This window comes from Adelges cooleyi, unplaced genomic scaffold (assembly GCF_023614345.1).
Source record: "Adelges cooleyi isolate 19-005CV unplaced genomic scaffold, UGA_ACOO_1.1 ACOO_flye_CR_arks_rails_tigmint_CR_PRNA_21, whole genome shotgun sequence".
Taxonomy (NCBI): Eukaryota; Metazoa; Arthropoda; class Insecta; order Hemiptera; family Adelgidae; genus Adelges; species Adelges cooleyi.
The window spans coordinates 4,127,228-4,141,450 of record NW_026095871.1 but is presented as its reverse complement, the minus strand read 5'-3'; the positions used below and the strand labels follow the sequence as shown (position 1 = coordinate 4,141,450).

The window sequence follows — 14,223 nt, the reverse complement described above, 5'->3', positions numbered from 1 at the left end:
AAATTATCATTCAAAATAACTAAATTGTTTTAGAAAAAAATAAAAATGACTACCAATTACTCAACGTTTAAATAATTAACATTAACATTAAATCATTTTTTCTTATAACACAAACATTAATAGACCAGGTGTCTTAAAAGTATCCGCATAGTTTCAAATAACTGTATTTATTATTGTTTTATGATTAATCGTGTTTTGGTAAAATTAAAAAAAAATATATATATATTATTATTGTTTTTTTCATAAAGTAAGTAAAAAAATATGATTAAAGTATGGACCCGTTTTGATATTATACATATCTAAGTTAAAGATGGACATGTATTTTCCCAACATTTTTTCGTTTTAGTACGAGCTGTTTATCCGTTGTTTTAAAGGAAGATAAATTTCAATACATACGTCTTAGCTAATATTTATAAATACCTTAATTTTACTTTTCTTAAGTACGACTACCATTAGCAGTCATAGAACATTTCAAGAATGCACATGAATAATAATTTGTGAACAAATATAATAAAAAAAGCTATTCAAAATATCCATATAGTAAAATTTCGAAAAGATAACATGATTATTTTAGAGATGTTTCCTCATAGTCGAATAAATTATAATTCACAGTTCATTATGGAGGTAAGTTGCTTAAAAAAAATTATATATATAACCAGAAAGCTTAGATGGAATTTTATGTTTACAACTACCTACATACAAAAAAAAAAAAATTGATGGTTTGTAAAATCCTTATTGCCTTACTGTGCTTCATGTATATATTTATACAAATCCACTTTTAACACATCCATGAAAATTGAACAAATCGTACCTACGAATAGTTCTTATCAATTAACGTTTTTTTCGAAAGGACAGACGTGTGGAAAGATAATTGATACTATGACTTTTTTTTAATGCTTTAAGATATACTATCCAGGTTATATTCTGGAACAGGAAATATTTCAATCATATATTTTTTTAATAATCTATATTATATATTAAGTAATTAATTAAAGAATATGCGAACTGATTTATTTAAACAAATAAAAATAAGCTGTTCAAAATATTGACAGGTTTATAATTAGTTATGAAGGGTAATAGTTAACTTTTAGTTAAAGTATTTAAATATATTTCAAGGATCAGTCCTTAGACCTAAAAACAAACTTAATTTACATTGCAAAGTAAAATATTAGACAAAAAAATTGAACACTTCTATAAATAATTCATAATATTATAAATAGTGCTTCTCTTTTAAAACATAGTGAATACTTAATTATTGTTAGTTGTTATCTGATAGCCATACAGACTAGATGTCTTTTTTCGTTCTTTATTATTAAGTTTTGGTATTTTATAAAAAATATTAGATCTTCTCCAAGTTTCCCTAGCTCTTTATCTTTCAATGGTAATTTAGCCGACGATGCTCAAAGCATAATTGACTTATTTAGTGTATACTTCCCTTCTGTATATAAAAAGAAAAATAATACTTAACAAACACTCTTGATTCCTACCCAGTGCATGAAACATTTGATCCAATCACCAACTGTGAAATTAATCTTCTTGATGTTTTTTCAGAATTAAATATCTTAAATAATAATACTGCAATTGGGCCAGACGGCTTATCACCAATTTTTTTGTATAATTGTAGATTTATTATCTCTCGCTCAATTCAATATCTTTTTAATAATTCACTGCATAATGGTTATTTTCCCTCATTATGGAAATCTACTTTTATTAATCCTGCATTTAAAAAAGGTAATAAGAACTTAATTTCTAACTACCGGCCTATATCAAAAATATCTATTATCCCGGAATTATTTTCCAAAATTGTAAACTCTAAGCTAATCTCTATCTTTAAAAATATTCTTATACCACAACAGCACGGCTTTCGTTCACAGAGATCAACCGTTACTAATCTTATATCCTTCAAACAATTCTTACTTAATTCTTTTACAAAAGGCGAACAAACAGATGTAATATATACAGACTTTGAAAAAGCCTTCGATAGGATTGATCATGATTTACTAATTATAAAACTCAAGAAGATTGGTTTTGCTGACCCATTATTATCTTGGTTCCATTCTTTCCTCACCCAAAGAAACCAGCGTGTAATATTTAAAAACTATATTTCTAAGGAAATTAAAGTAACTTCCGGTGTCCCTCAAAGGGGACCATTTATCACCACTTTTATTTAACTTGTTTATAAATGATATAGTTTTTTTCCATTAAATATTCAAACATATTATTATTAGCAGATGATGCTAAGATATTTCAATCCATTAAGTCGCCATCAGATTCTGATTTGCTACAAAGGGACTTGGATAGTTTTAATAACTGGTGCGTTCGTAACGGGATGTCTTTGAATATAGCTAAATGTCAATCTATTTTATTCTTTAAAATAAAAAATCCTATTAGTTACACTTATAGTCTCTCTAATCTTAAACTTTCACGTCGCTCCTTAATTAAAGATCTTGGTATATTTTTTGATTCCAAACTTTTATTTAACCATCATGTATTATCCATTAAAAATAAATCCCTTTCTATGTTTGGCCTAATTAAACGCAATTGCTCTAAATTCAACGACCCAATAGCTTTTAAATGTTTATACACGTCGCTGATAAGATCTCATTTGGAATACGCAACGATTATTTGGGAAACTCGTAATATTGGCCTTTCTAACCTGATCGAAGGTGTCCAAAACAACGTTCTCAGATACATTTGCTTCAAATGTAACATAGAAAGGCCTCAGCATTCTGGTTATAAAGATATTCTTAATTTTTTTAATCTAAAATCTCTTCAAGATAGAAGAATTGATTATTATTATTCCTTTTTAAAAAAACTATTAAATAACAATATTGATGACCCATTGTTGTTAAGTCAGATTAATTTTAAGGTTCATACACGTCACACACGTAATAATATTTTTATTTCGTATTCCATTTTACCCAAAAACTTATATGTCATCTTCTCCAGTTAATATTTTGTCAACCACCGGTAATAGTGTTAATAGTGATTTAGATTTATTTTGTTAATGTAAATATTCTTTAATTATTGTTCTTTTTATTAATTTATCTTTCTTTACTTTATATATTTCTTTATGTGTTTAGACTGTCATATATTCTTTGTAATTGGACTTAAGTCCGTGATTTTAAATAATAAATAAATAAAATACTATAAATAAATAATACAATTTATAGCATAGCAATGACCTTAATAAATGAACTAATTAATGGATGAATTTATCATCGTCAATAGTATTTATATTGCTATATGTATTTGGTTATTATTATAATTATAATTTTACCTTATCTTTAATTTAAACTCACGCAGTTAAATGAAAATCTAATTTTTTCGTTGAGGTTTGGGAAAAGTGTATGTATAATTGTTATATTTTTATGTTTGGAAATACTATTAAACCATTTGTGTCATTAGACATTTGATTTCCAGTCAAATTTCAGTTCAAATTAAACAAATTTTGATAATACGAAAAATGTGAAAATTGTAATAATTTATTAATTTTCTAATTGAGTATAGTTATAATATTTTTAAAATAGTAGTTAATATAAAAATAAAACATATTCTAGTTTGATCGCTAGATGTTTTATGACCGGTTTTATTAAATAAAAAAAAATTAAAAATTATGTTTATTAATTTTTTAAAGTTTAGTATATTTATCATTTTAAAATGTAGGTAACAACTATTGTAATCTATTATATGTCGTGCGCAAATGTAATAACGACATTTTTTTAATAAAAATCAAAACCTAAAACTCTAATTAAAGAGACAGAGCCTTGACCATGCAAACTAGTTATTAAACTCGTTTATCGGCAATATACGATTAGGAGGGGTCCCACGGCCAACGATCCGAAGAGGACCATGTGGTAAGGACTCCAAGGACGGCGGTCAATAATATGTAGATGAACTTTGTATATAATATACTCAGACGTCTCTCAAGACTCGAAGTATACACAAGTGCTGGGCCCTGTTGGTCATGCAGTGTGTTTTACGATTTTAATAGTAATTTTTTTTATACCGTAGTCGAGTTTTTTTAAATAATTTATTTTTTTATCTCGATTTCGCACATATTTGGTGAATAACTAGATATTGTATTTTGAAATTGTATTTTTTATTGCCATTTGTTTTAAAGTTGTTTTGACGTTTTTCTGTTAACGAAATTTATTATAGCACAGGTAAGAAGCACTCGTAACGCGTTTTATTTTCAAATTAATCATACAAATTTTGGTTCACACAGAAAAATGGCGTTAGATCTACATCGAAAAAATGAGCTACGCAAACCGAAGAAGTCGTACGATGAAATAATGAAGGACATTGTGACCGAGGAGTATCCTCTGGACCCGCTGGAAATCGTGGGCGAAAGGAGTTTCGATGACCCTGCAACACTCGAAGAGGCCGACAAGCTTAAGGGATCTGACGTCCAAGAATTTTACAGAGATGCTACTATCTTCCTAACTGGTGGAACTGGTTTTATGGGCAAGATGGTCATTGAAAAGCTCAGCCGCTCTTGTCCAAATCTCAAACACATTTATTTGCTGATCAGAAACAAAAAAGGCAAAGCCGTCAACGAACGTATCGACACAATATTCGAAGACAGGGTAAGGTTGACGTTAATTTATTAAAGTATGTGTGTTATAACTTAAGATGATTTTATAAATTAAAGCAATACGAATATTTTAAAAAGAAACCAAATAATTTTCCCTCGTTCATTATGGTCAATGGAAATTTCTTATTTTTAGCTATAAATAAATAAATATAATTTAACTAAATAATTCAAAATCATGTTCAATCACAAATCATATTCAATTAATCAGGTTACTGTGGTTTAAAAGCAAAATAGGAATTAATCCACTATACGATAATAACCAAACGAAATACAATTTGCCAGACTCTTTGTGGGGGGGGGGGGGGTGAGAATGTTTGTCAGGGTATGCCAATACAACTTTACTTTGATTTTACTCCCAAAAATCATTTAAACTACATGGTAATAGTTATTAGTTTTGTTTGATATCTGTAAAACAAAGTAAAAATGTTTTCTTTGGTTTTTAAAATACTGAAATGTTAAAATTAGTCTGCTTAGAAGTTTACACGTTCGAAAAACAATTAAACAAATCGTTTATAAATGATATAAAATTTTAGTAAGTAAAAATGTCGTCTGACAACATTTTTACTAATTAAACGGGTTTATAATTATTTGTCATGGCACATTTCTTTAACTTTTATTTACTGATGACATTTAAAACTTATACCCTTCTACCTATTGTTTTATTATCAAAAATTATAATAACATTACTATACCTTCCAAAATTACTCCCAATGTCCGAGAATAAGCCCTATCCATTCGTTTCACGTATACTTTTCCATAATAGTCGTAGTTTTCTATAATGAAAGGCTTTTATAAAAACTAAAGGTGAATTTAATAATCAAATTTTGTTTTAAATTTAAATTAAAGAACTGCAATGTGCAATTAAGTCTTATAGAAGCGTATACACCATAGGAATCATATAATTTATATATTTATAAATCGGATCTCACAGATGAACAGTATAATAACGCTTCCATGTACATTGCACACGACCTTGAGAATATAAACCAGATTTTTTTCTTCTTTTTTTTATGCAATCGCGATAATTTATTTGATATTGATCGAGTTTTAATGCGTTATTTTCTCTGTCATTAACGACTTCCTAATGTTGTTGGCATAATGTATGTCAAATATATTTTAATCAATTTGCACAGCGACCGCTGTTTTCTCATTAAAAACTCATTATAACAAGCTACACATGTGCAATGTGTATACTGTATATCTAATAACAATTAACAATACATTCACTGGCCACGGGCAAGGACTGGGCTATTTGTACTTCTTTATATTTTTGCTAACGCCCGGTGTCGTAACGACTCTTGAGCTACCATATGACAAATACCTTTTAAAAAACGCATTAATGTAGCAATATTGGAACCGTCCAAACGATGGCCCTTACGTGATACCACATTCGTTCAGGGTACGTGACGGGAGGCACAATGCATACATAATTTGGATAAGTTTTTTGAGTCGAGGCCATATATACTACGAAACTATTGTGGGTATCGGCGGTTTAGTGCGTCCACTCGTGTCTGATTTTTTTTCCCCCATTGAAAAGAAAACTATATCTCAAGCGATTAATAATTCAACACAATCGCTTACTATCGTTTATTTATAATCGGCTGGCATTGTGTGTGGTATATCTATATTTGACGTGTGCACTATACATACAAAACGAATTCGCTAAAAATTGTCATATGCTTGTTGAAACGTTAGTACCGTAAATTGGACATTGAAAAATTCGCGCGATCGGTTAAGTTTTGTAAGACTTGCCATTCCGGTAGTCGTTTGTCATAGCCGACAAACAAACATGATATTTTAACAAACTATACCAGGCGTTTCCAAAATTAAGCCGCCTTCACTTAAAAACGCCTTCGTGTAGAATAAATGCATAGATAAAATCGTGCATTTTTTTTTTATACATAGAATCTAGTCGGTCAGTGACCTGGATTTTGTAAATAGACTTCGAGGCTATTGTTTGGCTTTGATTTACCCGAGCTGTTAAATATAATAGAAAAATATTATTGCGTCCACGCCGGTTTATAAAAGTTGTATTTTTTTCAGTTGTTCATGAGGTTGAAGCACGAAAGACCCAAGTTTTATCACAAAATCTCAGCTGTTGCCGGCGACGTCTCCATGCCGGGTTTGGGCCTGTCGGCGTCTGACCGTCAAAAGTTAGCCGACGAAGTTAACATAGTGTTTCACGCTGCGGCTACCATTAGGTTTGATGAACACATTCGCACCGCCATTGACATCAACGTGCTAGGCACCCGGGAAATCATCAAGCTGGCCAAAGAAATGACCAACCTAAAGGTAAACAAAGTTCGAACATAAATCTTAATAATATAATACCGTGTTAACTGTTAATGGCCCGTATGCATAAACCGATTGTCATATCTTGTTGGTAAACCGCTGAACAGGTGTCTGCAACAGTGGTCAACGGAATTATTAAAAAAACACAATGGGTATTCTCATTTCTCTGCGGTAATTATGCAATATTAAAAAAATGCAATTATACTAAAGCAAACATTGTCGGCATAGATTTGTATAATGCGTTTTAACGACATTGACACGTTTTACGATCGAAGAGGTCAATAGTGAGAATTAGGAGTTTTTTAAAAACTTTAAACATTTTTTTTTTAAATGTTATTTTTGAACTCGGGTCATCCGACTTGGACTTTGTATGTGTATTTAAGTTTTACAAATGAATCGTTTAATTGGATAAATATTAGCTTCTTAATTACGATTAATAAAATTGATTACATCATCGTAATGACCCCATTAATCACATTCACGAGCCAGGATACCAACAGTGTTGATGGACCGTCAAGAATCTTTAAATTTTTTGAAGTAACTTGACATTAACCTTGACATTGTACTCGGTGATTCAAAACGTATCAAACGATTACAACACAATTTTTGTAAACTTCACGTATTCGCTTTTTGTTGTTATACCAAATGTATAGGTTTATTCGTTACTCAAGGCGTACCTTAACAAAGAGACGAGTATGGCAAACTGGTACGCGTTTCTTTTCATAGACGTCTGTTTCAGTTGATTTTGTTGTTGTACGTCCGCATAGTTTATAAATGGTATTCATACAAGATCATTTACTTGAATAAATAAAAACGTTTTAATAATATAGCCAAAGGTATAAACTGCAATAAGATCCGGTATATGAGACAGTAAAACGTAATGCCTTCAAGGCTAAGGTAACAAAACGAGTTTGATTTTGTTCCTGTTGTGTGTGTATCGTTACAATGACGTATAAAACAAGAAAATTCTGAAGTGGTCAGCCGGTTCTTTTTTTAATATTGCCGTCCACCTCGAATTCCAGTAAATTATATCAATTATATAACAAACTCGACTTCGACAAATTCGTAGATGTGCATAAAATAATAAGGTTAATGAGGGGTTTGAATGTTTGATTAAGGGTCAACTAGGGAAAAAAAGCCTTCATGATAATTTTGTTTGTGCAAATCCTTGTGGAGCTTCTCTTTCCTCATCTTAGTAAACAGTTTGAACAGGGAAGAGGTGGTATGTATTTCTTTAACAAAAGGTCTGCACACGCATATGGTCAAATCCAATAGGCAATGCACACACCCATTTTGAAAAGTTCACTCAACCTAGCATTAAAATATTCACGTGATCACTTGTGGTGAATAATTGTTCTACTCCGGCATAATAGGTATTATAGCGACGCGCCCTTCAACCATTACAACCATTAGTCTCACATTATTCTTTAATCTGACTAATCTCGTCCCATCCTTATAAAACCGCTTTGGTAGTTTTATTTCCTTATAAAAACTATAATTTATAACTATTATCTCATTTTGATCAATCAAATACACCACCTGGAATACCTACCTTCTAAACGAGAGATGTTGAATCTCTATAGAAGAAATTTAGATAAAAAGTTTTAATCGATTATGAGATTTCATTACGACCTTTTTCATTTTGAGTTTTTAAACCATTTTATAATATTCACCACAGTGACGCATGGTAGTGATATAAGCTGCTACTCTACTTTTAAATTCGTATCAGTTAGCATTTATAAGTAGGTCAATAAACATTGGTGTGTAGCAGACACTTTAAATGTTGCTTACAACCTTTGTTTCCTTTGGATGTGTAATTGTTGGTTAAAAATGACAAATAAACCAAAATAAGTCGGCGTATCACCAATCGTTGTTTAATTCTAATTACTTAGATTATAACTTCTTTTTTCCGTAATTAATTAGTAACAAGCTCAATGGCCAAAAACGATTTTTAACAAATTAATAAGTTAACATATTTTATTGTGATATCTTTTAGTCTTGTATGTACGTGTCGACGGCTTACGCCAACTGCCCCCGCAAAGTAATCGAAGAGAAATTCTACGACGCGCCATACAACTACGACGGAGTCATATCTCTGGTGGCTTCAGCGAATGACGATAAAAAGTTAGAAGACATTACACCCAGGTATATAACACACATTCGAACAGCTTAGAACGGCAGTCTATGCGATTGAACTTATTTCTAAACGCGTGTCCATCCATTTTGATTCACAGCTTGGTCGCCGGTTGGCCGAACACCTACACCTTTACAAAAGCTTTAGCCGAAGATCTGGCCAAACACGAATCCGTCGGTTTACCGTTCGGCATATTCAGACCATCAGTCGGTGAGTTCAAAGTCTGATACTTGCCGGTAATACTTTGGTGGTACCTAACAAAAATATCATCGCTTTCAGTTATTTCGACTTACAACGAGCCCGTCCGAGGCTGGATCGACAACGTTTACGGACCGATCGGTATGATCGTGGGAGTTGGTACCGGAGTCTTACACACTTACCAATGTAACATCAACAACGTGGTCGACATGGTGCCCGTAGATTTGACCGTCAATGCGTTGATATGCTCAGCTCACAAAGTCGGCAAAACCGCTTCAACCATGTAAGTTTCATTTGCCGTATAAGTATAACACTATAGGTACGCATTTTTCCTTGTAACGACAAATGACCATCGTGACATTGAACAGTAAAAAATATAACAATAAAATGTTATTATTACGCAGCTACTATAATATGTTACCATTATACATAGGTGTTGCAACTCTCGGTAATCTCATTATTTAAATTTTATGTTCGTATACGTATAAATACAGTCCTATGGTCATAATATTTGTTCGATTATCTGTTAATATTTAACTCTCTTTCCTTTAAAATAAACAAGAATTTGCACTTGGGCCAAGGCGGATAACCTCTGTTGAAACTTGGAAGTGCACCATTAGGCATTATGTAAATTGTCATCTTCCACGAAAATAGCAATTTTTATTATTTACTTTATGGAAATCAAACTCCGAAACATCGCAAATCGATTTCCACTGCGAATTAACACAAAGTGGATAATATATAGTAGTTTCTGAACACCAGAAACATTTTTAAACAAAGGATTAGGGTAGTGTGCTGTGTTTTTATTTTGGGGTGTGTAATAATGTGTATCGTGTTGATTAATGATTTCAGTCAAAGGGATCCCCCAATATTCAACTACGTGAGCTCTAGCCAAAATCCCATTCTACTGGGCGACTTCTTTGATGTAATTAAGAAACACGGATTGCCCCATTGGCCGACCATCAACGCTATTTGGTATTATTCGTTCGTACCCACCACTAACCCGTACTTGTACGCTTTGTTGTTCCTATTATTCCACACGATCCCCGGATACGTTTTTGACTTTTTGGCTCAAATGACCGGAAAACAGCCCATGTGAGTAAACAGTATTATTTATTGGCCGGTTTTCCAAATTCGATTTACCAATAACACTCCGTGGTGTGTCGTTTTCCAGCCTGGGTAACATCTACAGGAAAACCAAGAAAGCCAGTGCCGCCTTGATTTTCTTTGCCCACAGACAGTGGGACTTCCGAAACAACAACACACAAGCGCTTTGGGACGAATTGTCGGAGGAGGACAAAAAGACGTTCTTCTTCGACATGAAAACCATGTCGTGGGACCAGTACGCGAAGGCTTGTGTTATCGGACTGAGGTTATATCTTGTAAAGGACGACCTTAACACACTAAAGGCTGCTAGAAATAAGTGGAAGAAGTGAGTGATTACGATTAAAATCACTAATATTATTATGCGTGTAGATGTTAATCATCTGTGCACATGGTGGTCTATCGTTACGGCCAACAGATACATGATATAACAAAATAAATAATTCATTTTCAGGTTACACATGGCCCACATTTTATTGAAAGTCATTGTTGCCTTTGTTTTGTTACGCATTTGCTGGTTCATCGTCAACACAATGTATTAATAATTGTACAATTTGTTATTGGGGAACATAATAAGCATGTATAGGAGAGTCTTGTTGATGTTTGAATTAAGTTATGATATTTTATTTTACATGTATACGTGTATATTTAATTATTTTTTGATCTCTGATTGGTTGTATAATGTCTCTAAAATTCAACTAAATCAGAGTACATAGTGTTTGTATATTTTTTATTGAAAGATTCATGCAAGTTTTATTGAGTGCAATTATACAATTAGTCTTTTGTAATATTGAACTTGTGTTTTTTTTTTTTGTTGTAATTTTCACATTTAAAAATTCTAAACGTGACATTATTACAACACTTGCGTTGGACGAATACCTAATATATAGTCGTGCCAACGAAAATTGAGCGATAGCTTGCATATATTAAAATGCTCAATTTTGTTAACGTTTTTATAAACTTCAAGCTTTTTTAGATTGACATTTATACACACCTAATTGGGTCTGGAACCCAAATACGTATTGCTCAGTCAAAAGAGTTCATAATGGTTTTCTATAGTGTTGGCTAATTTTTGTTCGCTTAACTTATAGACCACCAATAAGATTAACATGAGGATAGGACAATATTTTTTGTTGTTATTACATTTTTTGATGACTGGCATTGAAAATAATTTTTGTAATGCACTACACTACGCAAAAACCAAAAATGTATTATGTATATGACTGTTTACTATGATAATAATTATATGTTACGTATAAAATACAATAATTCTTTTAAACGCGTAATTCAAAATTAAATTTAAAAAACAAACTGACTTAGCTATTTAATTTAATAAAACGTCATGCTAGTCGTTTAGTTAGTGTATGTAATGTAATATATCTTAATAATACTAATCAAGACGATGAACGGCCTCATTGGCCTTAGGGGGTCGGTTCAACATTTTTATTATTGAAAGCCGTGTACTGATCATATAAGTTCATATGCTGATAATATAATAATTGATTGTATTTTTTTATTTTTAGACATATTTTAACTCTTTTATCGTGATTAAATTGAAAATTCCAATCACTAACGTAATGCTTTAACGGAAACAAGTACAATTTATTATTACAATAAGATACTTGTGAACGTTTTTTCTACAAATTTACCTCTGTGTGTTTTTACATTAACAACAATGCAATTATAATACAAATGTACTTAATGATTTTTTTGTGACAACTTAAAGTGAAAGCTGGAAATTATAATTTCCGCAAAATAAAAAAATAATTAAAAAAACGTACCGTCGAGGTTTTGCCTATTATTAAAATACATACCTATGCAGATATACGTTAGTTTGATTATGTCATAAAATTGCAATGTTATAATGGCACATAATGATCACAATGTTAAATACTGTCACTACACGTGCAAGACATCCGGTAAGTCGAACACGGGCTGATGGACGTAAAAATTGCTTGTACCCACTTGCTTCCCACAACAGACCTCACACAACAGTCACGAATTCTATTTTGTGTAGCACGCGAGGAAATCCTTAAAACATAATTGTTTCAATTATTCAATGACTTATTATACCAAAAATCAAATGTTTTTTTTTTATATACAATACATTGCATAACGATCTATTACAGTAAAAAGGTCAAATAAATTATAATATTTTAGCCGCGCATTTTGTGCCCATCATAACATAAAATGTCGTTGTTGTCGTTGATGTTAGTAAACAATTGCTAGCCAGTCTATTTGAATAAATAATTTATACTATTCATAATACTATAAACTGACTATCTTACGCGACGTTTGACGAATGCATTAGGAATAATAGCACGGACAATAATGTATGTGAGCATTGTGTCTACCGACCAATATTTCTTTATGAACGGAGACTTTCGAATTAGTCATCATCAAGGTCAAGTGTTATTACTATTGTTTACGATATTACGATATCTGCCCACGACAATTATTTAATTTGTAAATTAAACCTTCGACGTTTATCATATTATTGCAATGCTACGAGTTAACATTGCCTAATAGTAAAACGTTCTTCATTTCCAAAAGCACACCGTCGCTATATTTTGACTAAAAGCCCCAAAATAATCATTCAATTTGTGTGCGACTTGAAGTCAATATACCCGACACCGGCGCAACGTCATTAGACGGTTAACGGCATAACGCTTATAAATATTATGTAAATGGTTTTGTTTTACATGAGAATTGTGTTGTTTACCGATTGCAATCACTAACGGAAGAGAATTACAAAAAAAAAAAACAATGCTTGGAATAACGATGTAGACGTTTTTGAAACTCTGCCACTACTATTTTTATTTAACATGTTTACGGTAATATTGTCGAGTAAAATTGACACTTATAAAATTATTAAGTTTAAATTTTAAACTTTATAAATAAAAATAAAACGTTTCACTCGTAAACTGCGTTAATTATTATTTTGGTTTTTTTTTTTTTTAATTTTAGATTTCCGTATAAGATTAGATATTAGACAAAACTAATAAAAACAAAACTCGCCCACCACTAATATTGGTGTTAGGTCTTGAGGGTCACGGCCAAAGATTATTATATTAAGCTTATTTACCGCCTATGAACGCATTAATCATTATTCATTTACCTAAAGTGATCTCTACAAAAAAAAAATATACGTATAGTTGGTCCAACTAAAATAATTATGGGTAATATAGAGACACAGTACAATTTTAGTCGATATAACTAAGTTAATAATTGGCCCAACTAAGTAAAATGGCTTTATAATTGGTTTAATTGGGTTTTTACAATGTTTTTATGTGTTACGGCATTTTTGCTTAGCAGGGTAATAGTTTAGTTGGACCAACTGTGTATTTTTTTCGTGTACGGCGATTCCACAAAGACCAGAAGCGAAAATCGCAGAGGTCATCTCAGAGTCGGAGAGAATTTTAAAATAAAATAATTTAAAAATATTTTTTTAGCTGATACATAACATGTGTATTTACTAATTTATATTACCTATTCACGTATTACTTACTACCTACGTATGTTACTTAAGAGGGAGACATTACAGTAATTATTTTACAGTACTCAATTGCAAAAGTAACTGTAAATAACGTAAATGGTTTAGGAAAAAACAATTATAATTATTTTCCTTGATACGTACATTTTTATGAAAATGTTTGTAAAACTGAAAACATAAACAAGTAATATCGTTTTCAATAACTATAAAATCGAGTAATTACTTTGGGCCAGAATTTTCTGAAAAAATATGATTAAACATTTTGGTCATAAGGTCAATTTAGCTAATTGTAAATGCAAAATTAAAAAAAAACAGTTTATTAATTTGAAATATTATCTAATATTATACGATGTTAAACATTGTAAAATTTAATACACCATACATTTTTGTTAGTTATTTCAACAA

At 31.2% G+C, this 14,223-nt stretch overlaps 1 protein-coding gene across 1 annotated transcript; it reads left to right on the top strand.

The window, feature by feature from the left end:
* Positions 1-3,910: 3,910 nt before the first annotated feature.
* On the top strand, positions 3,911-11,115 carry LOC126834567 (fatty acyl-CoA reductase wat-like). The gene is made up of 9 exons (XM_050566592.1): positions 3,911-4,166; positions 4,229-4,589; positions 6,641-6,889; positions 8,886-9,034; positions 9,124-9,233; positions 9,303-9,504; positions 10,074-10,316; positions 10,396-10,653; positions 10,780-11,115. The coding sequence occupies exons 2-9, from the start codon at positions 4,233-4,235 to the stop codon at positions 10,865-10,867; spliced, it is 1,656 nt and encodes a 551-aa protein (XP_050422549.1). The 5' UTR covers positions 3,911-4,166; positions 4,229-4,232; the 3' UTR covers positions 10,868-11,115.
* The last annotated feature ends 3,108 nt before the right edge of the window (positions 11,116-14,223 follow it).

Excerpts from the sequence above, each read along its gene's own strand:
- LOC126834567 (XM_050566592.1), top strand. The coding sequence starts at position 4,233 with ATGGCGTTAGATCTACATCGAAAAAATGAGCTACGCAAACCGAAGAAG. Across the intron at positions 4,590-6,640 it reads ACACAATATTCGAAGACAGG|TTGTTCATGAGGTTGAAGCA; the intron begins GTAAGGTTGACG and ends TATTTTTTTCAG. Across the intron at positions 6,890-8,885 it reads AAGAAATGACCAACCTAAAG|TCTTGTATGTACGTGTCGAC; the intron begins GTAAACAAAGTT and ends GATATCTTTTAG.